Source organism: Filicampus tigris, chromosome 6, assembly GCF_054856515.1.
Source record: "Filicampus tigris isolate MCC_2025a chromosome 6, RoL_Ftig_1.0, whole genome shotgun sequence".
NCBI lineage: Eukaryota > Metazoa > Chordata > Actinopteri > Syngnathiformes > Syngnathidae > Filicampus > Filicampus tigris.
In genome coordinates, this window is record NC_141222.1 from 7,081,677 (window position 1) to 7,108,804 (window position 27,128).

At 39.9% G+C, this 27,128-nt stretch overlaps 2 protein-coding genes across 3 annotated transcripts; both read left to right on the forward strand.

The window, feature by feature from the left end:
• The first annotated feature begins 19 nt into the window (after positions 1 to 19).
• On the forward strand, positions 20 to 5,602 carry timm10 (translocase of inner mitochondrial membrane 10 homolog (yeast)). Its single transcript, XM_086034210.1, has 2 exons — positions 20 to 242; positions 4,249 to 5,602. Exons 1-2 carry the CDS (start codon positions 172 to 174, stop codon positions 4,442 to 4,444), a joined length of 267 nt encoding a protein of 88 aa, XP_085890336.1. The 5' UTR covers positions 20 to 171; the 3' UTR covers positions 4,445 to 5,602.
• A 109-nt stretch (positions 5,603 to 5,711) lies between these two features.
• Positions 5,712 to 22,566, forward strand: unc93b1 (unc-93 homolog B1, TLR signaling regulator). Of its 2 annotated transcripts, none has more exons than XM_086034209.1 (13): positions 5,712 to 5,951; positions 9,129 to 9,248; positions 9,390 to 9,531; positions 9,617 to 9,770; positions 9,852 to 10,013; positions 11,881 to 12,010; positions 12,283 to 12,376; positions 13,359 to 13,483; positions 14,151 to 14,333; positions 15,598 to 15,871; positions 15,961 to 16,082; positions 17,448 to 17,570; positions 18,730 to 22,566. In XM_086034209.1, the coding sequence occupies exons 2-13, from the start codon at positions 9,132 to 9,134 to the stop codon at positions 18,973 to 18,975; spliced, it is 1,872 nt and encodes a 623-aa protein (XP_085890335.1). In that variant the 5' UTR covers positions 5,712 to 5,951; positions 9,129 to 9,131; the 3' UTR covers positions 18,976 to 22,566. The 2 variants fall into 2 exon arrangements, with proteins under 2 accessions (XP_085890335.1, XP_085890334.1); XM_086034208.1 differs by having other exon boundaries at positions 9,132 to 9,248.
• Positions 22,567 to 27,128: the final 4,562 nt, after the last annotated feature.

Here is a 27,128-nt window from a genome sequence, read left to right on the forward strand (position 1 = left end):
AACTTTATTGACAGCGGAAGTGGTGGCGGATACTAAATGCACGTGTGTGGTCGGGGCTTGAAGGTTATTCGAACCTCACCGGCAAGATATTTCGCCACTGTCAGAGACAACAGGTCATCGTAACAGTGTCTTTGCGGTCAGAAAGACAGTGGCCTGCACTGCAACACAGTCATGGATCCCATGAAGGCGCAGCAACTGGCGGCAGAGCTGGAGGTGGAGATGATGGCTGATATGTACAACCGGTAAAGTCTCAATAAGCTAACGTCAGCTAGCTTCTGCAGCACTGGACCCGCTGGTCATTCATTGAAATACTGCTCGCCCGCTTACCGTTGAGGTGAAACAAATTTGAAGTACAGTATAGTTTTAGGAACCATTGCGACAATGCAGTGGGAGGAATCGCATCAAACTGCTAGTTTATGTAGAGGTTTGATGTATTAACTCACTGGTTAACTATTGTCACTCAGTCACCCGCATTTTCCGCACTTATGGTCGCGTTAAGCACGATAAAGAAAAGCGTATTATTCAACAATGACCTTTGAAAGCGTATACAATGGACAAATGTTTCATCATAAGTACATGTGCTTACTTGGGCCTTAAGAGCACCTTGAAAAACGAGAATGAACTTGACAACTGTAATTAAAATAGCAACTATAGTAGAGTCCAAACATTACAATTGCACAGAATACAGTATGACCAAAAATGTGCACTTATATCCTGGCACCTGTATCTTGGTTTTAGGTCATACTGTGACTTCTTCCCCCCCCCCAGTGCAAAGGGCTCTCTTGCATAAAAATGACATTTCAAGGACAGCACAAAACTACTGAACAGCAAATGAATTTTTTTTTTTGCATTTCTTCACAAAAATCAACTCACTCAAAATTTTAATTGAATTTCATTTTATTGATGAACTATATTTGTCCTGCATACAGTATCATTCCAAATACACAAAATATTATTAGAGCTAGTCATGCTGTAGTATAGGGCAGTACAAATACTCAAGTTGAAAACTAAAGTTGTAACAAAAATAAGATGAAATATGAATACAATAGAGATATGAGATATTTATTCATGGTTTGAGTGTGTGCAAAGATGCAGTACCAAGAGTGCCAAAATTATCCAAATGCCTAGTTTAAAAAAAAAAAAAAAAGAGACTTATGATGAATTTGATTCAATATTTAATGATTACAATATTTATTTTGGTATTGATTTCTAAATTAATTATTTCGATGTTTGTGTCCAAATTAAACTATTGTTTTCATTTTGGCACTCTTGTTCCCCTGTGCGCAATGAAATTTTATGTCAGTCTGTCCCATCAAACTTAGTGGGCGGGGCAAGCACGGATCCAGCGCCAATCAAATTGCTTGTTGCAGCACAAACTCCTCCCTGAGGCAATCAAATACATTTTCAGAAACGGCCAGTATGTTTCATACCAAGTTAATAACATTTTGGACCTTGCATAAAATATCAAAATAGGCATTTCAAACCCTGAACATGTATGACTTGCAAAGCAGATGGATTTATGAAAGTTCTTAGGTGTTATTTCCACACTCTCTGTGCAAGATATTGACCAAAGAGTGTGCAAACTAGAGGACATTCTCCTACGCTTCTCCCGTACTATATACTAGGGGTGTAATGGTACACGTGGGTGTATTAATACGTTTCGGTATGGCCTGTTCGGTTCGGCCCACCTTGCGTACCGTTTCTGATCGTTTTTTATTATTAGCGCGAGTTTACGCACGGGCGCTATTGACTGTTGCGCGCGGGAGAGGACGGCGGCGGAGCCAGGGCGCCAGAAGCAGTGATAAATCATACATGCATGGATAAATGGCATTATAATGGCATGCGCAATGGCATACGCAAACAAGTCAGAGCTCGAAGGTCCTCCGTACACTGCGGTCTCCTGTTTGTGAACATTCTAGCTTTCCTGTTAAAATTGCCGATGGGAAAAGGTACGTGTTTAAGTCCCAAAGTTGTGTGCCGACATTGCTACATGAGATTGGCGGCTATATTGTAGGTAACACGTCGAACATAACGAATATCCGACTTTGAATGTTTCCTAGACGAGGAAGAAAGCAGTATTTTTAGCCAAAAACAAAGTACAACAGTGCTGTTCTTCGTTCTCCGCTGCTTCTCTCGCTAGCCGTACGATGCATTAATGAACCTCGGAAACATCATAACTCAGCAAAAACACAAATCCGACCACAACATAGATCAGTGTTTTTCAAACTCTGTGATATTGTCAGGTGTGCCGTGGGAAATTATCTAATTCGTGTGCCTGTGCGGTCTAGCGCCTGGCAGCATAATCATGTCTTTATTACATTGTAGTACTCTTCCATACCAGCAGGTAGCAGCAGCCGGTAGCTAATTGCCTTTGTTTAGAGACAAGCGAATTAGTGACGCATGTTTATCCAATCAGGCCCATGTTTCACGCTAAGAATCAATATGAAACATTATAAAATACGTTTTTCTTTGTGTATATCTAATTCCTATTCAAGACGTTATAATATAACGTAATTATACAATGTTAAAAAATGCTTACATAAACAATATAACACTTATAATGTTAAAATAAGCTTTTATTCTCCACAATTTCAGCTGGTGGTGTGCCGCGGGATTTTTTCAATGAAAGAAATGTGCTTTGAGTCAAAAAAGTTTGAAAAACACTGACATAGATAACCCAATTCGTTACAATATGCTGTTGAACATTCAAAGATTTCAATGCCTAAAAAGTGTAAATGATTTCATAAAGACTTTAAAGTTACTGTATTTCATTATAAAATGAGTTTTACTACAGTTAATAATAATTGTAACTATTATTGTATGTATTTTTTTTTCATCACAAAAAAATGTACCATTTACTTGTCATCTTTTCGAAATAAACATATTTAGGAAAAAAAATCTGTTTTTTTTTGTACCGAAAATATAGCGAACCGAAGTTTCCAAGAAACCGAACCGAACTGAAATGTGATTTAGCGTACCATTACACCCCTACTATATACAACACATGCAGCACGCCTACCATCACCTGATATTGCCCGCAACAGCCATTGTAGAGTGTCATGTCTGCTATTCGGCAGATAGTGGAATTACTTAGTGGTTTCTAGTTTTCAAGAAGACTACAGAACGTGCATCAAACATACTGGCCTAAGTATTTACCGTTAAATCCATGGCTTTTCCTAAAATGTTGATTATCTCATAGTCAAGCTTGTGCTGCAAAAAGCAATTTGATTGGTGCTGGATTAGTGACATTTTGATCGGAGAGAATGACAGATAAAATTATTCCTTGACACATGGTGGAACATGCGTGATAAAATGAAATGGAAATAAAAAAAATAATAAATCAAATACCAAAATGTATTAAAACAATTTAAAAAAAACTATTGGAATCTCGCCTATTTTGAAATACATTACTGTAACTTCATGATATATTTAGTTCAGTGGTAGAGTGGGATCGATCCCCGGCCATTGTGACCATGTCGAAGTATCCTTGAGCAAGATACTGAACCCCCAGTTGCTTCTGATGCTGCGTCATCAGTAGGTAGATGAGGTAGAGTGTAAAGCGCTTTGAGTACCCAAGGTAGAAAAGCGCTACATAAGTGACAGCCCATTTACCATTTATTTAATTATTAATGTATTTATTTAATTTTGCAGTCTTATACCTCCATAGATATGTTCATTGAATGTAAACTATTGTCCAAGTAAAATAACAGCAATCGAATGCACCAAACTGTCATCGTCATAAAACCTTTAACTTAGGTGTGTTAAAGTACCGTCTTAACATTTTTAACTGTCATACAAATTTAAAAAGGGTAACCATATTAAATATGGTTAAAAAAAAAAAAGAAAATAAAACACCCAAGACTTAACTGTAAAGACAAATGTCTAATGCAGGTGTGCCCAAGCCTTTTCCTCAAGAGCCCCTCGACATTTTTAGATGTCTCTCTCCTCCAATACACCTGATTCATATGATCAGGATTGTTATCAGTCTGCTGCAAAGCTTGATGATGAGCTGATCGTTTGAATCAGGTGTGTTGGAGGCAGGAAATATTTAAACAGGCTAGCTCTGGCTCTCGAGGACCGGACTTGGGCAACCCCGGTCTAATGCAACGATGATTTAAGTTGCTGGTGTACTTGGCATATCTCACTAATAAATATAACTTGTCACAGGATGGTAAAACATTAGCATCTGTGAAGTGAAACACTACTTCAAATGATATTAGCTCAAATACTTTCATTTTTTCTTTCCAGAATGACCAATGCCTGCCACCGAAAGTGTATTCCCCCACATTACAAAGAGGCGGAGCTGACCAAGGGCGAGTGTGTGTGCCTGGACCGCTGTGTGGCCAAATACCTGGACCTCCACGAGAGGCTGGGACGCAAGCTAACGGAGCTCTCAGTCCAAGATGAGGACATGATGAGGAAAGCAGCTGTCGGCAGCGGATAGCGACACCGAGAACGGGACGAGATGCAGAAGACTTAAAAAAAACATATAATGGCAACGGAATTAGCATATGCGGATTCTTAAAAGGAAGACTTTTATTGGGTGGTGTTTGTGGGCAAACGCATTCGAATTTAAGTTCATCTGGGTTCAGTGGGACAAACTGTTGGCTGCATTCAAGGGTTACATGAAAGGGTCTGAGCACTTGATACATCTGCATTATGAGGACACCTTCAAAATCCGTTAGAAACAGTCTTAAAAGCCTCTCTGGATGTGGACTAATGTATTCAACCAGGCCTGGTCCTTCAGAGTGGAGTCCTGGGATATGTTTGCAATTGTTATTGTTTATTTTTTACTTTATTTGACTCAGTCATACATAGATTTTTAAATGCAGTATATCACAAACAACTGCTTATCTTTAGTGCAGGACTTACTGTACCTTCCATTGACCCGCTTGCAGTTCCAAGTTAATCAACTGTCAACTTTCTCCACTGCCAATAGCAGTCTGGACCCTTTCAGCATCATCATGAGAAGTTAGCTTGTGCCCTGCTAACATGGCACGCTTAACATACTCAGCATTTTTACTAGCCCCCCATGGGTCATCATTAAGCAACCTTGTGCCCCTTGAAAGGAACTACAGCGGACACCTCCTGTTTGCGAAAATCCACATCTAAAATAAAAAATCTGCATAAAATTAACGGCCAGTGAAATTCACTGTGACTTCGAAAACACTGATAAACATAAAATATGTGTTTTACTCAAAAAATGGGGTAAAAAAACCCAACCCAAAATATATTTTAAAAAATAAATACCGAACAGGGTAATCTGCAGGTGCCGAACCGCGATTATGCGGGGTCTACTAAATATCTATCTCATATTTTAAGTACAAGTAAAGAGTGAGTCAAATGTGAAACATTGTCTGGTATTTGTTGTTGGAAAAACTGAGTTATGTACGTCATTGCTACCCTACTCACATACTGCTATATAATATAGACTTTACTCATCATTTTTGTGCAGATTATGCTGTAAATGGACCATGTATTATTTTTTTTTTTTAATCCATTTCATTTTGTGTGTTGCCTTTACCTAGTCTGTCAGCCGCCCGACTGCATATCGGTGGCGCTGTAATGTTTTTCTCCTAACGTGAATAAAGCAATATAATAATTTGATGGAGTACTTCGTGTTAGCATTACACACTGAGGCGGATATTAGAGTGATCGTTCCAGCCATCGAGGGAGGCGGCAAATGTGTACCTGTCCCTTTAAGACAAACACGAGCAGATGGGGAGGAAGTGAAGAAAAGTGACTTTCGGTTCCTCGCGAATCTCCCTTAATTATGTACCCGTGGCCAGCACATTGGAAAACGAAAGGCTAGCCCATCCACTACGTGTGAGAAGAGGCTCAGTGGAGGTGCTTGTCCCTCGGGTGGACCTTTTCCACGCTATACACGACTCGAGTGTGTCACACACGCTAAGTGGTTTGAAGTCAGACTACCGTCACATACTTGACTTGAGGTGAGAATACGTCACTCAACGCGATGCTTACATGTTTTAGTACATACCACATCTGCATTTGAAAGAACACTTTTTTTTTCTGTGCTTAACTTTATCCCAGCCAGTAGTTGTGTATTAACGGTTTCCAATTCAGATTAAGTACAAGATGCCAAACTAATGATAAAGTTGGCAGATTTAATAGCGAGTAACGAGTGGTTGTTATCAAACTAGTACAATTTACTACAGGCATAAAATAAAATATGCTCGTCAATGTTAAAACGTTATGCTAAAAAAATCACGGCCGTATTTTAAATATTAGTATGCTCTTAAATTGTTTATCTCAGCAACCCTGTTACTAAAGCTTTTTTAGCTGCCTGGAAGAAACGAAATGAGCTAGACTGGAGCTCAGTCAGTCATCTACCTGCTAGATGACTAAATGTTAACATTTTTAATATGGGCTAAATAAAAGTACTGCAACTGGTTACCACAACGATGTTTAAGTGAAACGGCTGAAAATAAATGAACGCATTCACCATGGGGAAGTTACATAGAGAAGTAAGAATAATCTGTTGAATAACAAGGAAGGGAATTCAGTGATAATAACAGTGTGTGATCTACACAAAGAACACGCAGCAGTACTGTGCCCCAGTGCAGAAAGCAAACTGCATATAGGCCTGCGTACATGAGTTTGATGTGGAAGAACTTGCTCAGAACCCCGACCTAAAGCCCATCAAACACCATGGCATGAATGAATGGGAGTTATCAGGCACTCTTACAGGTCCCCACATCCACATTTTGTACGCCACCATCTTCACGTGTTTTAAGAGGAGTAGAAGCTGTTAACTGTACTCTGTCTAGCCACCAACATTCGTGGCTTCTATACTGTGGCAACTTTTCAATTTACCATGGTAAATTGAATTGGCCAGTTGTTCCACCAAAAAGATTTACCTAGGACCAGAGATTGCTTTTTTTTTTAGTTTAGTTTAGTTGCGTTGCTTTTATTACCACTTAGCCACTAGGATCTTTTTGGGCCCAGCTGGAACTTTTGAGGGGGCAGGCTGCGCTGATAAACAATGATTGGTTGGTTGAACTTGAGAGTGTGTTGTTTGTGCCGACATGAGCTAACTACTAACTTGTAGTATGCACTGCTCTATTGCACACTTGAGATTTTGATATCAATCGATACCAAGTAAGTACTCGAGCCAGTATCACCGATACCGGTAGCAAGTAATTTTGGTTTTATAACATATTATGATATTTTATGTCATTTGTCCTATTAAATACCACGATTTATGCAAATTACACTTTCTTGTTGTGTTCTTGGACATGCCATAATATAATATCCTCAGTGGAAACATATCTGCACACTTAAGTCCCACATGTCATAGTAATCTTCATATTCGTAGTCTCTGTCTCTTTTACGCATTTACAGAAATGTCAGCCACTGAATTACCTCTAGTCTAGACATCTTCTCTTTTTTAATTCAATTCCATATGGTCACAGTGATTATCTTATTTATTTACCACTGTTTTCCTTTCCGGCGGCACGGTGGGAGACTGGTTAGCTAGTCCGCCTCACAGTTCAGAGGTCGTGGGTTCGATCCCGGCTCCGGCCTCCCTGTGTGGAGTTTGCATGTTCTTCCCGTGCCTGCATGGGTTTCCTCCGGGTACTCCGGTTTTCTACCTCATTCCAAAAACATGCATGGTAAGTTGATTGGACTCTCTAAATTGCCCTTAGGTGTGATTGTGAGTGCGGATGTTTGTCTCTGTGTGCCCTGCGATTGGCTGGCAACCGATTCAGGGTGTCCCCGCCCACTGCCCCGAGACAGCTGGGATAGGCTCCAGCACGCCCGCGACCCCTGTGAGGATAAGCGGTATGGATAATGAATGAATGAATGAATGTTTTCCCTTCCGCTGGCCTCACACTGTGGGTCAGAGAGCACCAAGAGGAAAAATTGCGCCCTCTGCGGGCAGATAGTATACTTGCAAAGATATGTAATACTGTATGTACTATCCATCCATCCATTATCGATACCGCTTATCCTCACAAGGGTCGCGGGGTGTATGTACTATACTTAAAAAAATAAGATAAAATATGTACCGTACTTGTGACACAATACCGAGCTGGTAGTTGGAAAAGCTCAAACAAAGCATGACCCTTAACGAAAAATCTAATATTCACAGTAAAAATAATTATTTCAAAATAACTATTGTGGCGACCATGTACAGTATATGTATAAAAATAAATGATAATGATTCAATTATTTTGATTAGAATAGCATTTAATTCATAATACAATTTCATTCATTCAAGAAAAGTGCATTAAACAGCAACAGTTCAATTTCATATTCGCAATACCGAGGCTCAGGGCGGCCATGAGGTGGAGGTGGAGAGTGTTGTTCAGTAACCAGAGGGTCGGCTGTTCGAATCTCGCTCTGTCTGAGTCGTGTGTTGTTGTGTCCTTGTGCAAGACACTCCACCCACCTTGCCTTCGGTGCCACTCACACTGGTGTTCGGATGGGTTTGAATGTTTGGTGATTATTAAATTTAGCTAAATTAATATAGGCGAAAGCAACTTTTAAATAGCTGTCCACTGTAGTGACCACTATGCATGAAAGGGTTAATAGTGTGACATCCTTACAAGGAAGCGACGATGACTGCATTGAAGGCTTCGCAAAGTATTGCCAGGGAGGAAACTTACCATTTGATGATGTTCATGATTCCAGATTTCACGTAGTTATTGACTGCATGTCCTTTTCATGCAAGTATTAAAAAAAATGGTTTAATTTACAGTCAAAGATACCTCTGCCTTCCTTCCACCCAACCACACACACGCACACACACACAACATGTACAGTATACACGATCTGTTTTAACTGCATTGGCCTTTGTAGTTTTACAAATAACTATTACTGAATCAAATTACAGTAATTATATAACCAAAGCAAATACAGTACAAAAATGTTTTATCATCTGGTTTATGGCTGTCCACGTTTTGTGGGGACGTGAATATGGGGATATGAAACATGTTTGGGTCATCTCAGTCACATTTAAGAAGTAGTTATCCAGATGTTACCAATATATTTGGGATCTGATACGGAATATATTGTTATGAATTAAAGATTTCATTTGATGAGTCAATGATTCCCCTCAATGCTGGCAATGTTAATTCATTTGGTGTTGTACTCCTTCTGGTCAGCAGATGGCAGCCAGGGATGTGGAGGAAGACCTCAAAGAAGCTGATCCGGTTTTAGCACCCCCCAATGGCGCTGCTAATGAAATGCTCGCCGTCGGACAAGAAGACAACATGCAGGGCCAGGTGAGCTTTCAAATGCACAGTATTTTAGAAAACCTACAATGTGTTAAAAAGACGGTGGGTTTAAGTAACTTTTTCCTGCAGGTGAAATGATTCTGTTTTGACTCTTGTGCTTTGCTCGCATTTCACCTCTTTTTCCCAAAGATGGAGGAGTTTTTGGGTCCACAGGCAGAATACAATGAGGAGGAGGAAGAGAGAAAATATTACAGGAGGAAGCGATTAGGGGTTATCAAGAATGTTGTTGCAGCCAGCGTTGGAGCCATGATTATGTACAGTGTGTTCATGGGTGAGAAGGCACGGTCATGGTTGGATGTAAGTCAGAATGCACAGGTACCAATTTAATTATATCTTTTGCCATGTGCATTCTCCAGGGTTACTGCAGTTGCAGCTTGTCCTTCATTATGATATGACTTATCGTGAAGTTAAGTACAGCAACCTTGGTCTAGAGGACATTGATCGGAAGATGTTGAGGGGAATCAACGTCACACCCATAGTAGGCCTGCTCTACACCCCCATTCTCATCAGGTGGACATACACACTCAACAATTTCATCAATCGGACACTGGTGTCCTGCTAAACCATGTAAACCAAGTGCCTTAATTTAAGGTTTCTAGGAACAAAGTGGATGATGTTTCTGGCTTCGGGAATCTATGCATTTTTTGTCTCTACGAATTACTGGGAGCGTTACTACACCTTGGTTCCATCTGCTGTTGCTATCGGCGTGGCCATTGTGCCATTGTGGGCCTCCCTTGGAAATTATATCACAAGGTGAGTAAGTGCAGGGATCATAAAGTGAAGGCATTTGTTTACCTGTGCTTTTCAGACATCTGACCAATCAGATGATTGCATTTTAATCGCTTGGCAGCACAAAACCGAGGTTTTAGTTATCGGCCCTGAAGGTCAGAGAAACTACTAGATTTTAAACCCTCACATTCTGTTAAGAACCTGGGCGTCATTTTTGACTGTTGATATTTTTAAGAGGAGGCTCAAGACATACGTTTTTACTTTGCTTTCAAATAATTGCTCTTAGTCTCTTATTTTTTTCCAATTTTATTGTTTTCAATATTTGCTCCAGTGTTTCCTCAAGGCGGGCCTCCGCGTCATTCCTCTCAGTGTGGAGGAGCTCCCCTTGGGTACTCTTTCCTCATATGGTTTCTCTGTGCCCTGCCATGTCCGTTTTTCCGGTTATATGTGTGTGGGTGTGTGCGTGTGTGTGAGTGCATGTTTGCTTGTGGATATCTGTCTTTGTGTATATTGTGAGGAGGAGGGAAGGCGGGAGCGGGTTTTCCTTTTTATGTTGTATTTTTTAGTTTACAGCACTTTGAGTTGAATTTTATGTGTGAAAAGTGCTATAAGAAAATGTGATTATATATATATATATATATATATATATATATATATATATTATTATATATATATATATATATATATATATATATATATATATATGTATTAGTGCTGTCAAGCGATTACATTTTTTTAATGGTAGTTAATCGCATTTTTCATAGTTAACTCGTAGTTAATCGCATATTTTATTTATTGTAAAAAAATCCCTTGATTTTCTGTCCCATCATTTTCTTTAATTTTAATACCCTTAACATGAATAAGAGGATTGATTTTTTTTTTCAAGTAAATACTTTATTAAAGCGGAGTCAACCCAAACATATTATTTTTTAAGAATATGTTCCATGCAAGCCCACTAGTTGAAAAAAGGCATTCTGATAAATATTGCATTTGTGGAATAAGAGTTAATCCACCTGTTTTTAGTCACCACTGGGGGCGGCCATTTTGTCACATGTTTCAACTGAAAATGATATCACAGTTGCTCAGGGCTCACATAACGACCAATCACAGCTCACCTTTTTTCTGAAACTGAGCCATGATTGGTCGTTATTTGAGCCCTCAGTGCATCTGTGATGTCATTTTCAGTCCACAGAAGTAATAAAATGGCCAACCCCTGAGATGGTAAAAAATTGATGGATTTTACAACTTCTCATATTCCACAAACACAATATTAATCAGAATGCCTTGTTTGAACTAGGGGGCCTGCATAGAACATAGTCTTGAAAAAAAAAAGTTTGGGTTGACTTTCACTTAAATTGAAAAAACAAGCATTGGATTCAACTCACGCGAACAGCCCCTTAGCCCTTTTCAAACACACACACATACACTCGTTACCATTTAAACATTTCACAAGAATGCAATACTGTTTACTAAATCCCCAGACTATAACTTTGTAAACTTGTTGCACTGGTTTAGTTACAAAACATGTGTCACTGTCTAATGGTTAAATTAATAGCTTGACATGATGACTCAAATTTTAAAAGTTGCTAAAAGAACAGCAACAACAAAAAAAAACAGAACTGAAAGTATAAAAACTGTATTTTTTTTCAGGCTAGGTAGTGGATAGCAATATATTAATGGAGGCTAAATAGCGCTATCCCTATTTAACCTTTGTGGACAAGACATTTGCATTTATTCTTTTATAACTTTGTTTCCAAACATTTATTTAGCTAAAACATTATTTAACTTGTGTGCGGTGTAAAGTTGTGTAAGGTTTGAGAAACACTGCCTTAGTGATAATCACTGAAAAAAGTTATTCGGCACAATTCATACTGTCACATAACACACACAGGATGGCACAACAATATTATGAATACGTCAACTATAAGGATGAGCATGTACAGGAGCAGAAGAAGATTCCAAGAGGTGCCTGCCACAAGTACATCATCATCTTCCAGTCAGTCTTCAGTGTCATCTTCCATGTGAGTCCCCCCACCACCACGATCAAAACGTGATATTCAGTTTGGACATCCATCAAACATCAACATTTCCCAGTTTAATGTGTTTTAATACTGCACAATTGTATGCGCCAAGGCAATTAGGGCTCTGCAACCACTGCATTAAAATAAAAAAACAGAAGTAAATAAACTTTTGAACTATGAAACAGAAGTTTGCAGCCTATTCCAAGTAGAGGAAGCAAAATACATCAATTGTGCTTCACAGCTTCATGAGTGTTCCTTGTGTCTCTCACTAGCTGAGCTTCGTCTTTGCCGAGTTCCCCATGATTTTCATCCTCAATGGCAACATTCTTAACAACAGTCACATTCTCATCAACGTCAAAAGCTGTGGTAAAGTTACATTGATACACTGCACCCTCATTGTAACTGTGAGCTAAACGTTATGTAGAGACAGAAATTATACAGTAACAATACTTGTGTGTGTGTGTGTGTGTGTGCTAGGAACAGACAGATATTTTCCCCATTTTGGGAATATCGGCATCAGTCAGATAAATTTAAAACTGAATTAATGTCAGGGAATTATTTATTTCTTAATTTATTTAAAATTCACTTAATTTTATAAGAAATGCTGCTAACGCTGGGAATTTCCTGCACTTTTTGTTCGAAATTAAAACAAAATTAAGTGAAAGTTTAACATTTCATTTATCAGTTATTTTGAACTAGTGGGAAACAAATTTTATTGACTGTAGAAAACTTTAGGAGTTATTTACTTGTTTAGGTTTTCATTTAACTTGAGACATATTGATGACCCTGGGAGGTCTTTGCACTTTTTATTAGAATTTTGAAATAAAGCTGTCACTTCTCTGTATGTTGAAAATTAAAAGAAAAACCTTCAACATGTTGCAAATTTGAAAAGTTATTTTAACAAACGTGCTTAATAGCATCTAAACAAAGTGGAGCGTTGGATTTTTATGTATTGTTTTTTTTACATTTTGGTGCCACTATTTTCAATTTTACAGTGGACAACTGCTATTTGTGGGGGGGTAGGGGCTGGGCTGGCCAGCGAATAGAGAAAATCTGCGTATAATGGATGCCCCTTGAGATGCATTGGGGGAAAAAAAAAACTCTTCCAAAAAATCTTTAAAAAAAAAAATCCCCAAACGATTATAAACATTCAAAATGGGTTTTCATGAAAAATGGGGAAAAACACCCCAAAGATTTCCTTAATTTTTAAATCATAGTAATCGTGTTGTACATCTTGATTGAATTGAATCTACCGTATACGTCTCAGCTTGTAGTTGTCACTGTATGGCATGCCTACACTGGTATTCCACATAGTGTTTGTACAACTTTCTTGTCTTATTCCTACCAGGAGCCAACATCAGTGGTGTGATTCCGGGCTTCAACACCACTGTGCTGAAAAGTCTACCCCAGTCCATGACGCTTATCATCGCAGAGAGCGTCCTCATGGGCTTTGCTTTCCTTTCCATGATCATCGTAAGTGCTATGACACACACACACACACACATATATATATATATATATATATATATATATATATATATATATATATATATATATATATATATATATATATATATATATAAAATATATAATCAGTTGAATACATTTAGATTTTATTCTTTAAAAAGGAAGTCAACCCAAACGTATTTTTTTCAAGAATATGTTCTATGCAGGCCCACTAGTTGAAACAAGGCAACATGATTAATATGAAATATGAGTTAAGCAACAAAATCCACCCGTTTTTCTCAGTGTGTGGCCAGTTTGTCGCTGTCGACTGAAAATTACATCATAGTTGCTCAGGGCTCAGATAACCACCAATCACGGCTCACCTGTTTTCTGAAGCGATGCCATGATTGCTCGTTATCTGATCCCTGAGCAACTACGATGTAATTTTCAGTCGACAGGGACAAAATGGCCACACACTGAGAAAAACGGGTGGATTTTGTTGCTTAACTCATATTTCATATTAATCATGTTGCCTTGTTTCAACTAGTGGGCCCGCATAGAACATATTGTTAAAAAGTATGTTTGGGTTGACTTCCACTTTAACTTTAAAACTCTCAGTTTCTGTGCCCTTTTCAACACTTTTTTCAGTTTTCAAATATGAAGTACATTTTTTAAAAAAAATCTCATTCCTCAGTTCCTTGTGCTGTGTGGTGCTGCGTACCGCCCAACAGAAGAGATCGACCTGCGTAGTATTGGCTGGGGAAACATCTTCCAGCTTCCTTTCAAACATTTGAGGGACTACCGCCTGCGGCTTCTCTGCCCTTTCTTCATCTACAACGGATTGGAAGTCCTCTTCGCCATTACCGGACTTAGCCTGGTAATTAGCTGTCATCCAAATTTATTTTTTATTAATATTGGTCATATTGTTATACCTTGACTGACAAGCTTCATTTGTTCCATACTTGTAAATCAAATCACTTTTCCTGTATATCAAATTAACTTAAAGGGGCCATATCATGCTATTTTAATCCTACCACAGTGAACCGTCGGCATACATATGATCAGAGATGGCCATTCCGTCCCAGGCATGGGCATTCCGTTCCAGGGACGCCCATTTTGTGGACTGTCGGACGAAGGACGAGAAATTTATTTTAAAAGGACGGACTAAGTAATGACTGAAATGGGTTTTCATCCGTCCCTGTAATCGTCCCTAACTCGGTCAAGTACCGACTGACGTGTTATGTTGGGTTCTTTTAAAATGTTAGACCACTGTTCTCTTCTGTGATACCACGGAGCCGCCTTCATTAATTACCTGCACAACACTTTTCATGCGCGTTCCCTGCAGTAGTATTGCACAGGCATAGTCTGCCCTCTAGTGGTTCAACACATGGAATATGCCACAGGACATTTCACTGACTTGACAGAAATACGCTCAGCCTGTCTTGTGTGTGTAATCCGGGATAAAGTATGCATTGGGCGTAGGAAAAAGGTGGAGAGCAATTTTGTTTTGTTAACTAACTGTTAACATTTAGTACATACCTTATCCCTTTACTTGCAAAGTAGGTCCTTGTCTGGGATATCTCTAGAGCGTAAAAATTTCCGCCAGCGCCGATGCACACCGAAACGACCTGGAAGTGGATGTCTTTCGTTTCCTCCTAAAATAACATTGCAATGATTATTTTTATTGCGAAATAACGCAATAAAAACTGGAAACTTATTGCGTTTTAACGCAAAAACAGACTATTTGATGGACTTAACTGATGGACTGACTGAGTGACTGACCAATTGACGATTACAATTCGGTTTGGCTTGAAAAATGACGGACCAGCAAAATTTTGTAAACTGCCCACCTCTAGAAAATACAAGCATAAAACTCAACAGACTTTTTGGAGGTAACCACTTGAGCCAACTGTGGCTGGATTGTTGTGAAGTCCGATTCTGCTGGAGTTTCTGAAGCTCACTTGCAAGTCCATTTTTTGCTCGCAAATAAAAGAAAATTGTTAGTTGGGGTAAAGTTAAAGTTAAGGTGCCACTGTAATAGATACAGATGATGCAACTGGAAGAGCACACGATCATGCCAGGTGTATTTATTTATGACTAATATACCATACTAATAATATGACAAATTTCTCTCCATACAGTCTTATGGCGTTTGTACTTTGGGCCTCCAAAAGCTGTGGCTCTTGATTGTGGTCTATGGGCTCTCGTGCTCCGTCTTCTCTTCCCTGTCCCTCTGCCTCCTACGCCTCCCGCGGTGGGTGTGTCTGGCAGGAGCAGCCACTGTGCATTTGTTGCTATTGGTTATACTCATGGTGTTTTCGCCAACTCCTCAACACATGGGCTACGAGGCCCCTCTTCTGGCGATTTCTATGCTGTGGGGGCTTGGTACGGCCCTGAGCAAGACTGGAGTCAGCAGTGAGTAGCACCTAAGATGTAGTGGTGTGCGCACGTGCTATGCATTACCATAAAGCGTGTGTGCGTGCGTGTGTGTGTGTCTATTTTAGCCTTGCTTGGTATTTTATATGCTGAGGAGAAGGAACGTCTGGACTTCGTATACACAATCTATCACTGGTTGCAGGCCATTGCCATCTTTGTAGTCTACCTCTGCTCAGATTTGCCGATGAGGGTAAGTGACTGTATATCGGTCATGGGAAGTAACAAACTACATTTTTGTCATTTTCTGTACTTTTTAATTTGTCTTTCTAATAACTTTTTACTTTTACTCCCTACACTTGAAATCTGTACATTTTACTTCTTACTTTGACGACTGACTGTCAAAATAGTTTTGTCACTTTTTCAACCGCCGCAGTTGACGCCACGACGTAAAAAAGACATAAATAGAGAAACGTAAAAGCAACTGTAGTTGAGACCTTGATTGACTAACTGATTGAGATTTGGGGATTTTATGAGGTAGAAATAAGAGTGCCATGAAGGAATGTGAACTTGGGAGCATAAATGATGACAGCAACTGGTTTGGAGAAACAAGATTTTCCCCATCAATGACCTTTTTTAATGCTTGATGTTGTCACCCAAAAAGAATGATTGGTGGTGAATGCATTGCGTGTTGTGCCAAACTAAAAGTAACACGCTTCTGGCATTCAAAAATTCTCAGTCTAATCTGAAAAAAACGCATTGAAGTAAGGCAGCTCAATTCCGATGTTTTTGCCCATATGCGGCCCCTTTTTTTTTTTTTTAGCTAAAATCTACATGAATCTTAATCAAGAAAGTGAGGGATCTGGATAATAGTGTTGAATGTTGTCAAATCTCACAGTTGCAATCACAGTTAGTTTAAGTAAGCTTATAGAAAAAATTGTTTACACAACAGCCAACTGGTAAAATAGGGATGTTTTTCCTTTTTTTTCTTTATAAATAATTATGCAGTATATTTTATTTTTGTGTGAAACTTCACATGCAGATGACCTTGTCAAAAAGATCCCTGCTCCTGAAAGAATGACTGCTAATACAAATGGACAATTTGCTAATTGCCAAAATCAACTCATTCATCAGTTAAAAATTAAATGAATAGTTTTAAATTTCAACTGACAAAATCTTTGAAATATTTTAACATAATACCAATAAAAATAGTGTTAGTAGCAAGGAGGGCTGTTCTATGTTCAATTCCTGTCCTGCCTGTTGCAGTTTAATGATTCATCGGCATTCCGTTCCACACAATTTACAGAGTTCTTTGCAATCAGTTAATTGATCATCATGCCCATCCTTACTTAAAATGCTATGATATGAACGCCACACTGATAGGCACCATTTTCCAAAACCCTTTTCAACACATTTTCAAATGTTTGTGTTCTTCAGCCTCCAAAAACCGTATTGGCATTAATCAAAGAAAGGAACAAGTGTTTTTTATTATTATTTTTTTTTAATCATTTTTCATTCTATACGTTTCAAACAGCCTACAGAAAATGCCTTACATTGGTGTTCATGCTGTAAATGCAATGTCCTATTTTAATCCTGTGTTTCTCCCCACATAATTAAGGCTAAACTTGCCTTCCTGTTAGCAACTTTGCTGCTAGCCTGCTACTGCTACTGGCTGTTGGAGCGCCGCCTAGCCAAGAAAGTGCGCCATAGGCTGCCCCGCATCCCTCGACCAAGGCACAAGGTGACTAGACCAGCCCTAACTGTCTGACACCAGTGACACCAAGTTATTGCAGATGGGGTTTTCTTAACCAAAGATAACTTCTGTGTGTCTCAAAAATGTCACAGAAGTCATCACTGCTAAGCTAAGTAGAACAACGAGTTCTCTTCCTACGCTAACGACGTAACCCGAATTTCCGCGTAAATCGAAATTAACCCGGAATTAACCGGAAAGAGCACTGCTTCATGATCACTGCAGCCTTCAGAGGGGCTGACCCTTCACGCGGTCTAAAATACGGACTTTGTCCTTAATAATGATGGGGCCATGATGTGAAAAAGATGAGGATACTGAGAAAATTATGGAGCACAAACACATACACTCTACACTCATGGGGCTGGAGACAAAATGACAGACAAAACTCACACGTCCGAAAGTCGAAAAAGCGCATGTCAAGTACGGCGTAGCCTGAGGACTTCCTGTATTACATACAAGTTGATGCAATGCATAGAAAAAAAACAAAAGCGTTCCATCCAACCAACTGCTTTTGAACTGTAGCTGTTGACTGACATTTTGCAACATTCAGTGTCTTAAGTGCTGTTTCAAAACCGGAGGAATTCATTTTCACAGAAGCGTTAAGGTGGCACGGCATTTTGGACAAACTATTCTTACTTTGCTCCTGAAACTTGGCATCTGTGTGCATCAGGTGTCAAATTGTCAATAGTGGCCAATTTCAGAATGTCATTTAAGTGGCACGTGGTCGCCAGTGCACCTGCCAGACACAATTAGCAAAAACAGTTTGTGTTATTAATAAATAGCAGTGAATGGGTTCTCTATCTCCATGGACCAGATCGGACCTCCTGACGGGACCTATGCAAACTTGGGCAACCACCTACCTCAGTTGTTTATTTTTACTCCCTCTCTTGAAATAAAATTAAAAAAAAAATCAATTGACTTGTACTTGTTATATGTCACATTACTGGAAGCACATGTTTTGTAGTGATTTATCTTGGTCTCCTTTTTGTTACATCACAAAAACTTGGAATTTGAGCAGGGTTGTGTATTCATTTTATAACCACTTTCTGACAGAAAACTCGTGCTTTTTATTATGTGAAATTTCTTCAGTAAAACGGAGCTTATGGACAAAAAGCCATTTCTGTAGAAATGATGTCATTTGTGTCCACAGGTCAAAGGTTATCGCTACCTGGAAGAAGGCAACTCAGATGAGTCAGACTCGGAAAGAAGCGAGGAGGATGACGAAAATGATGAAGAGGAGCAATTGGCCAATGAGTTTGGAGCGGAGGACATGGAGGCCGAACGCCAAGATGCTGGAGCTCAGGGCGCTGACTCACTCCGAGCCAGGAGGAACAGGGCAGAGAATCAGCAGCACAGGGAGGACGACAGTCATGTGATGGATGGCCAGAGGGGGTGAAACTAAATTCGGACAAATAGGATGAGCAAGTCACAGAAGCAAGTCGGCGTTTCATCATTCATTAAATTGTCCGATGCTTTCCATTGATGACCATATTTAGCTGACGACGTTTACATGCAGTCAATAACCCTTTCCAAACCCAAGTATTAGCAATGTTCGGGTTTTGAAAGGCCATGTAAACACCCACAAAAACCCAAATATGCTCATATTTGGGTTTGGAAAAACACGAATAAGTGACTCCTTTTCATGTCCGAATATTTGGCAATATAAACACGTATCGGAATACCTCCATTGAAAGGAACATTCCTTTGTGTTCTGTGCATGCTCTACCCACAAGGAATCTCGGTCACCGTAGCGAGAAGTGAAGCCGCCGGCGTTGCCACTCGCGAAGCGAGCCTAATTTGAATACATTGATTTCTCTGCAGCATTTTCACGTTTAATTTCTATCTCTAGGGCAAAAATGCATGTGTACATACAGCGTGTACATATTAGGGATGAAACGGTTCACACAACCCACAGTTCGGTTTGGACTCTTAGAAAAAGCAATTTGTCTTGTAGTTTATCGTTTATCGGTTTGTAGTTTTAGGCATAAAAAAATAACTAATGGCAGAGCTGGGCATTGCCTATTTGCCATCAGCATATTTAATCGACCCACGTGGTCCCAGTCGGTCCGAGTCAGCCAACCGGCGTCGAGAACGGACTTAACCTGTACCACGTCACACGCAGATGCTGCGCTCCTAACACGTGGCAGAGTAAGGAAAAAATCAAAAATAAAAGAGTTTTGCGTACCTTGCGGTGCCCATATTGTTTTTATTTCACCGATCACCACGCTGTGCATGTGTGTGTTGGTTTTGTTTGATATTTTTTCTTTGTTTGGCGGCATGTCTGCTCGTGCGGCGCCTGCTTGTGACGTGATGATTAAGTTCTCGGTGCCGATTGGCTGTCGCCGACGAGGGCTGGACCGTGACCACGTGGTCGATTAAATATGCAGTACAGAACGCGTTGTCGGTTCGGCGATGGCCAGCTCTGACTAATGGCAACAGATGGATATCCATCATGGTTCCCTGCAAATACATCAGCTTTGTGTTCAACTATATAGGACTAATTTTCACACCGAGTAAGTGCATTTGGGATTAAACTGAGACAAAATCCTCATTATAGAATGCATACTTTTTATTATTTTTGTAGTTTACCGTCAGGTTTCTCTTACCCAAAATATGTGCCTTGGCTCCAAAGACTGGAAAACACTGATCTTACAATTACTCTTCGTAATAAAAACTCAAATTATTAAACATTAAACAATACGATGCACATAGACTTGTGTCATAATTCTAATTCAAATTCTAAATCCAATATGGTTAAAGTCATGATTTTGTGTATTAATACTCTCTACCTAATGATAATTGTGTGAATAAGATCAGGTCATGCATGAAATAATAACGTGACATTTTCAACTCTTCATTCACGGGAAATGAAGACACATGATTGTCATTTTTTCGACTCTAAACACCACCACGCAGGATTTCAAATGAAATGGACAAGATGTGCTTTAATTGCAGACTTTCATCTTTTATTTGAGGGAGTTTACGGTACACCCAAATCAGGTAACTGCTGTAGGAATTATAACAGTTAGTCTGTCTATATTCATCCCAATTTTTACAACGGTGCCGCTAGTTGCATGCTAACATTGAGTATCCTCGGGTTAAACCAAGTTTCTGTGGGAAACAAAACACCTCAGTCGTGAACGTAGAACATTTCCAGCCACTTCTAATTCCGATGTCCGTTTTATGTACCAGAGATCTGGCATTGGATATATAAAAATTCCGAAGTGATGTTTTACGATGCTGGTGCTTACATCATTATGAATCCAAATTGAGCAGATTAAAAAATAAAAAGTAGGCTCCGACCCTGGATCCGCCCCTCTGCAATATGATTGATTGCCTTCTCGCTGTAAAGATCTGACGCATCTATGACGTGCTGCTGTTAACACACGCGCCACCATAATCATGCACGCCGCCAGCTTGGGTTAGTGGTCATGAGGGGGGAAAAAAACTGTTGTGTGAAAGTACACGATGGAATTACTGGAATGGAACCAAAATGGTTGAACCAATCGGTTTTGACGATTTTCAAAAACCATTCCACCCTTTAGTACATATACACAAATATGTGTATCTGGCGTGCAACCCACCGGAAATACACAAGCAGAGCTAATCAAACATGTCGAGACTCCGGCGCGGCTCAGAAGCACATTTGGAGCAAGACGGAAACTGACTACTTTATTCGGTGAGCATTTTACTAAGTTTTGCTGGTCTGTCATTCGTCATCCGTCAGTGGCCTCGGTACCCGTCTGTCATTCGTCAATCTGTCACTTTTCAAGCCGAACCAAATTGTAATAGTCAGTTGGTCAGTCCATCAGTCGGTCCGTCAGTCGGTCCTCCCATCCCCGCCCCATCAAAAAAAAGACATCAGTAAAACAGACGTCCGTCACAGTTAGTATTACTCTGACGGACAAAAAAAATCCACTTTTGTCAGCGCGTAGTCCGTCATTTTTAAAAAGTGTCCCGTCAGTCGTCAGCAAAATGGGCATCCGTCCGTCCAGTATTAGTGTGGTGAAAAGACACGAATATAATGTTTTATTGACAGTAGAAAGTAAGAAGCGGAAATGATGTCAATTTGCGTCATGACGTTGTGCATGTCGCGGTTTAGATCGGGATATTCCAATTGATCACAATTACCATGTGTATGGGGGTAACTCTGTCCACTCGCACATGTCAACATGTTATCCTGAATGTTTAGGAAACCTCAATTTTGACCTTAAGACAAATATTGTCATGTAAATGTAGTCAGTGATTCAGATTCTTGTGGAAATTCACCAAATGTGGAAGCTGTTGTCTTGGTGGGCAAACATTTTCTACACTTTTCTGCAGACTGACAATGGCTGTCTTGTGTTTCAACCCATTTCTTTCATGATAGAGGCATTTAACCTCCCCAGGGTGGGGTGATGCTTTGTGGGGCTCTTCTAAAATAGGGAACGGCAGATTAACATGTAGGGTATAGGGTCATAAATATTTAAAAAATAATTTTTTCCTTAAACTCAATCCATCCATTTTGCGAGGGAGCCGTCCTGGAGTTGAAACCACTTAAATATGTGATAACATTCATCCCAATAGTTGTGGCTTTGGCATCCGTATTGAAAGTGATGCCTGAAATAATGAAAATCAAGTGCTCAATGCTCAAGAGATTCAATAATTGAAAAGATAGACACTGTACCGCATTTTGTTTTCATTTGTGTCACTGTTCCTATAGATTGACAAAATTGTGATTTTGTGCTGAACTTTGTTAAATTAGCAGTTAGTTTTTGAGTTTATAATTATAGTTGTATTTTATCTTATAGTTTCAACTGTTTTGGACATATTCCCTCTTGTGTCAGATTCTGTATCATCTTGTGTGTCTCAGCTGATCCTTAGCTCCTCGTGTGTTCTTCAGTTGACCTGCTTTTGGTTTTTGCCATTCATTTTCATTGTTGTGGCTGTTAATTATGTGTGTTGTTTGCAACTTTGTGACCAATTAAAACCATTTTGAGTTTTCTCACCTGTACTTTGCATTTGATTCAGAAACCACCAAGGGAGCAAATTGTTTCCAAAAGTAATAAAAGCACTCAATAGTTTGTTTGGTATTGGGTGCAAAAACAACAACAGCAATTTACCTAGCATGTCAGCCTCAATACCAAGCGATAGCATTTTGCTCCAGACCCATCTATGACCTGGATGAGTACAAGTACTATTAAAAAAAAAAAAGGAATACAATTTTCAGCAGTACTAAAATGAGAGCGATTCAGTGACCTTTTAGATTTTAGACATAGCTCAACAGTCGAAGATCTACAAATGGAGCAAAACATACAACACTATTGTAAAGAGGACATTTAGCTTTTTAGCAAATTACGGTGGACCCCCATTATCCGGCCCGTGAATAGTGGAAAAAAAGACAAATAAATAAATGTATACATTTAATCCCTGAATAGTTAAATCTGCATGCATTGAATATGCGGGGGTCCACTGTATTCTCATTATGCATGTTGTTTTTAGTGCTAACTTGCATGGAAATAATTAGCATGGATGGTCAGTTGCAGTGGCGTAGTAGATGGCATAGGGTTGGTGGGTTTTGTAAACCCGCGGGCCCACTTGTGGTGTCAAACTTATTATTGAGCAGGTAGCACGGTGTGTAACATCAGACAGGGTCACTACATTAGTGATGGACATCGTGACAGTTCTTTTAAGTGAACTGAATCATTAGAATCAGTTCATCAAAAACTGTTAAAAAGATCTACCGAATTGTTCGGCTGCAGCCTGAAGGTGATTAACGGACCACAACGGTTTAGTAAAATGCCCAGCTCTGCTTTTTTTCGGTTGTGGTATCGAATAAAGTATAGAAAATCATGAATGGTCTATTCCTGGCTTGCTTACTCCTTACTTTTTTCTGTCCTCTTTTCACGTGTGCAATGCCAGGCCCCCTCGACCTCAAAACGCATGTGGAACACAACCCAGCTACCAGAGCTGGGCATTTTTCTACAAATTGAGCGTCCGTTATCCGTCATCTGTCTACAGCGTGGGTACTTTTCCGTCGTCCGGCATTCGCCTTTTTTTCTATATACAGTGGTACCTCTACTTACGAACGTCTCTTCATACGAAATTTTCAAGTTACGAAACGCCTCTTGTTACGAAAGAAATTTCAGGTTACAAAAGGTAATAATACAGTATGGGCTTCTAGTCGCAGCTCCAGAGTTTCCTGAACGCAACATACTCATAGCTGCTCTGCCATTGGCTGTTACCTAGCATCTTCCTGGCATCCCATTGGCTAAGAGGAACCGCTAACGTATGTGTATGTGTGTAGATAGATATGTCTATTCAGCGTCCTCGTCATTCGCCCCTCGGGCCATGAGGTGTTCCGATAGTTTTACGTGAGTTAGAAACGAGGAAAAGAAAAAAAGGAGAAAATTGTTTGTTTTTTTGTCCATACAAACAAAGCAAGAGATAATAGAAAACTATGAAGGGATGCGTTTGGCTGATCTCGCCAAAGAATATGACCGTAATGTATCGACAGTCGCCACGTTATTAAAACAGTTCTTTACAAAATGCCAAGCAAAAAGCAATGAGGACAGCATTTTATGCTTTTATGACTCGGTGGTTGCATCGGTCATCTTCCAGGGAGTGGTCACCTGGGCAGGCGGCGTCTCGGCCCGGGACAAGAAGCGGCTGGACAAACTGGTCAAGAGGGCCGGCTCTGTCCTGGGCTGCTCCCTGGACTCTGTGGACTCGGTGGGGGACAGGAGGATGTTGGCCAAGCTGTCATCAATGCTGGGCAACCCGGACCACCCCCTCCAGGGCACCCTAACAGCACTCCACAGCACCTTCAGTGACAGACTGTTACACCCTCGCTGTGCAAAGGAGAGATTCCGCCGTTCCTTCTTGCCTGCTGCTGTCAGACTCTTTAACAAGAACATTGTGTAGTCTCTACAAACTGGCGGTCATTAGTGCAATAGTGCAGTCCTGCACCTGAGCTCGTATCGTGCAATACCCAATATTCCCCACTACTGTAATACCGTGCAATACTCAACATTCCCCACTACTGTTAGACTAGTTTTATTTTTATCCAATGCTGTTCCTTACATTTCACTACAGCACTGCAGCACTGTCACTTAGAGTATTTTTTCCTCTGTACTATGTACAGGCCGAAATGAGTGTTCCTCATATTTTTTATGTAGATGTAGGTTGGTGTGTATACACATGTGTATATACACATGTTACTGCGTATATCTACATAGGTTTGATTCTAAATGTTTGCCGTCAATGTTATACATTAATGGCCACATTATGCCGCCGCCCCTGTGTGACCTATATCTTTGCTGCTGTAACAATGAAAATTTCCCCACTGTGGGATCAATAAAGGCATTCTTATCTTATCTTATCTTATTTAAAAGGTAAACGACCATCATTTTTATTCTTTATTCTTTGTTTTTTACATTATGCACAACTCTCATTTATTGTGCAATAATCTAATTGTAACATGTATTTGTTACACGTTTTGATGCATTTTTATGCCTTATAAAACATTTATGTCTGAATATTGGGGGGCTTGGAACGGATTAAGGCATTTACATGGAAACCGTGTCCCTACAAAATGTTCTACTTAAGAAATTTCTTAGTAGTAGCGGTACCACTGGCCGGTCCGCCTCTAATTTCTAAACGGGTGTCCGTCAGCAGTTCCGAATAAACTTTCATTAAAATTGCGAATTTTCCCGTCAATCGACAGCAAAACGGGCGTCCGTCAGTGATGGCTAGATGGACGGGTCCGTCACATAGGCGCAGCGCCCAGCTCTGCCAGCTACGCCACTGGTCAGCTGTACTGCACATAGTCAAGAATACAGTATTTTGTTAGATACAGTCATTGAATGGAATTTCAAAACATCTCAAAATAATATCGAAGTAGTCAAAATTAAAAATGATTGCACACATATTGGCTGTTGTTGTTGTGTAGCTTGTTGACCATTTTACTCGAAGTATGGAAGAGATGAAAAACAAGACTTAGAAGGGAAGCTATAAAATACTCGTGCTGTGTTCAATCATCCACTGCTAAATGCTCCCTTACAAAGTGCCGAGCAGGCAGGTCGGGCTCGTATAACCCACACAAACATGCACAATACAAGGACATCACACATTCGTTAATGCTGGATAAACCTTTCATGCGGGATTCATTGACATCAGAGGTAACGTGTGCTAGTGGGTGCCTTTCACAGGCACACACAAAAATAAACACATAGTCAAATTTGCACCATCACTTGCAGCTGCATGTACATGTCATACTCAGAATGATTAAGTTTGGTCAAGCTAACACACCCAGATGTTCCAAAACTATTCTTAGATGTTACTGTACATGACCAAAGCTCTGTTGCCTTTGTTGCTGATTAAGTTGACCAGGTGAGGCTTGGATGTATTTTTCTGTGTTACCATCTTGACATTATTGGATTTTGACTGGATTCACAATTGTCTGTCAGGCACAGGGCTTTTGATTAGCAGAGATTGGCAAGAAACAGGGTTCCTTATTTTATTTGCATCAATTCAAAATTAAAAAAAAAAAAGTATCAAATGATTAGTATGTAAACAGCTGCCTTCACACTTTAATTAACAAATTAATTCTTGCTCTTTCAACGTTTACAGCAGAAATCTGGAACTAAAGGAGAATCAGGGAACTACAGCTGTGTCCTGTAATTACTAATTGATCTAATAAGCCATTGTGATTCAGTGAGATAGCTGCATTAGTAATGCAGTACCCTTAGCAAAAAGTAGTTTATCGAAGTATACTATAAGTAAACCTTTTTTTCATACTAAAATGGAGGCAGTATACTTAAACATACACACATATACATACACACACATATACATACACACACACACACACACACACACACACACACACACACCCCAGACATAGACTCCAGCATGCCCCGCGACCCTTGTGAGGATAAGCGGTATCGATAATGGATGGATATATATTATATGTGTATTTATATGTGTATATGTGTATATATATATATATATATATATATGTATATATATATATATATATATATATATATATATATATATATATATATGTGACATTGGTGACGAGAGGTTAGCGTGTTGCATGTAGGCATACATAGGCATCGGGATGGCTCCCCACCTCATTTCCTGCGTAATCTCCTGAATGATTGCAGAGCAAAGTTGCACGTGCGACACAAGACGACATGTTGACCGCAGCGTGTGACGCCCGCCCACCTGGCGGATGCTGAAGAAGGCGCTTGGCTGCAGGTATGCAAGAGGGATCAAATATGAGAGAGCACATAACCAGATCAAGTGCAGGGTGAGCGCTCGTGACCTGCTGACCTTTTTTACAGATGAATGGCAGAGACGCAGTGCAGAGAGAGTCATAGATCAGTCCAGTCGATGGCAGATGACCGCAGTCATAGCCCTGTTGACATGAGGGCCAACCAGGATACCACAAGATGTCGGGCGACATTGGTGACGAGCGGTTAGCGTGTAGGCACCCGGTCGGGATGGCTCCCCAACGCGTTTCCTGCGCAAGCTCCTCAAAGTTGTTGTTGGTCTTCTTGAGTC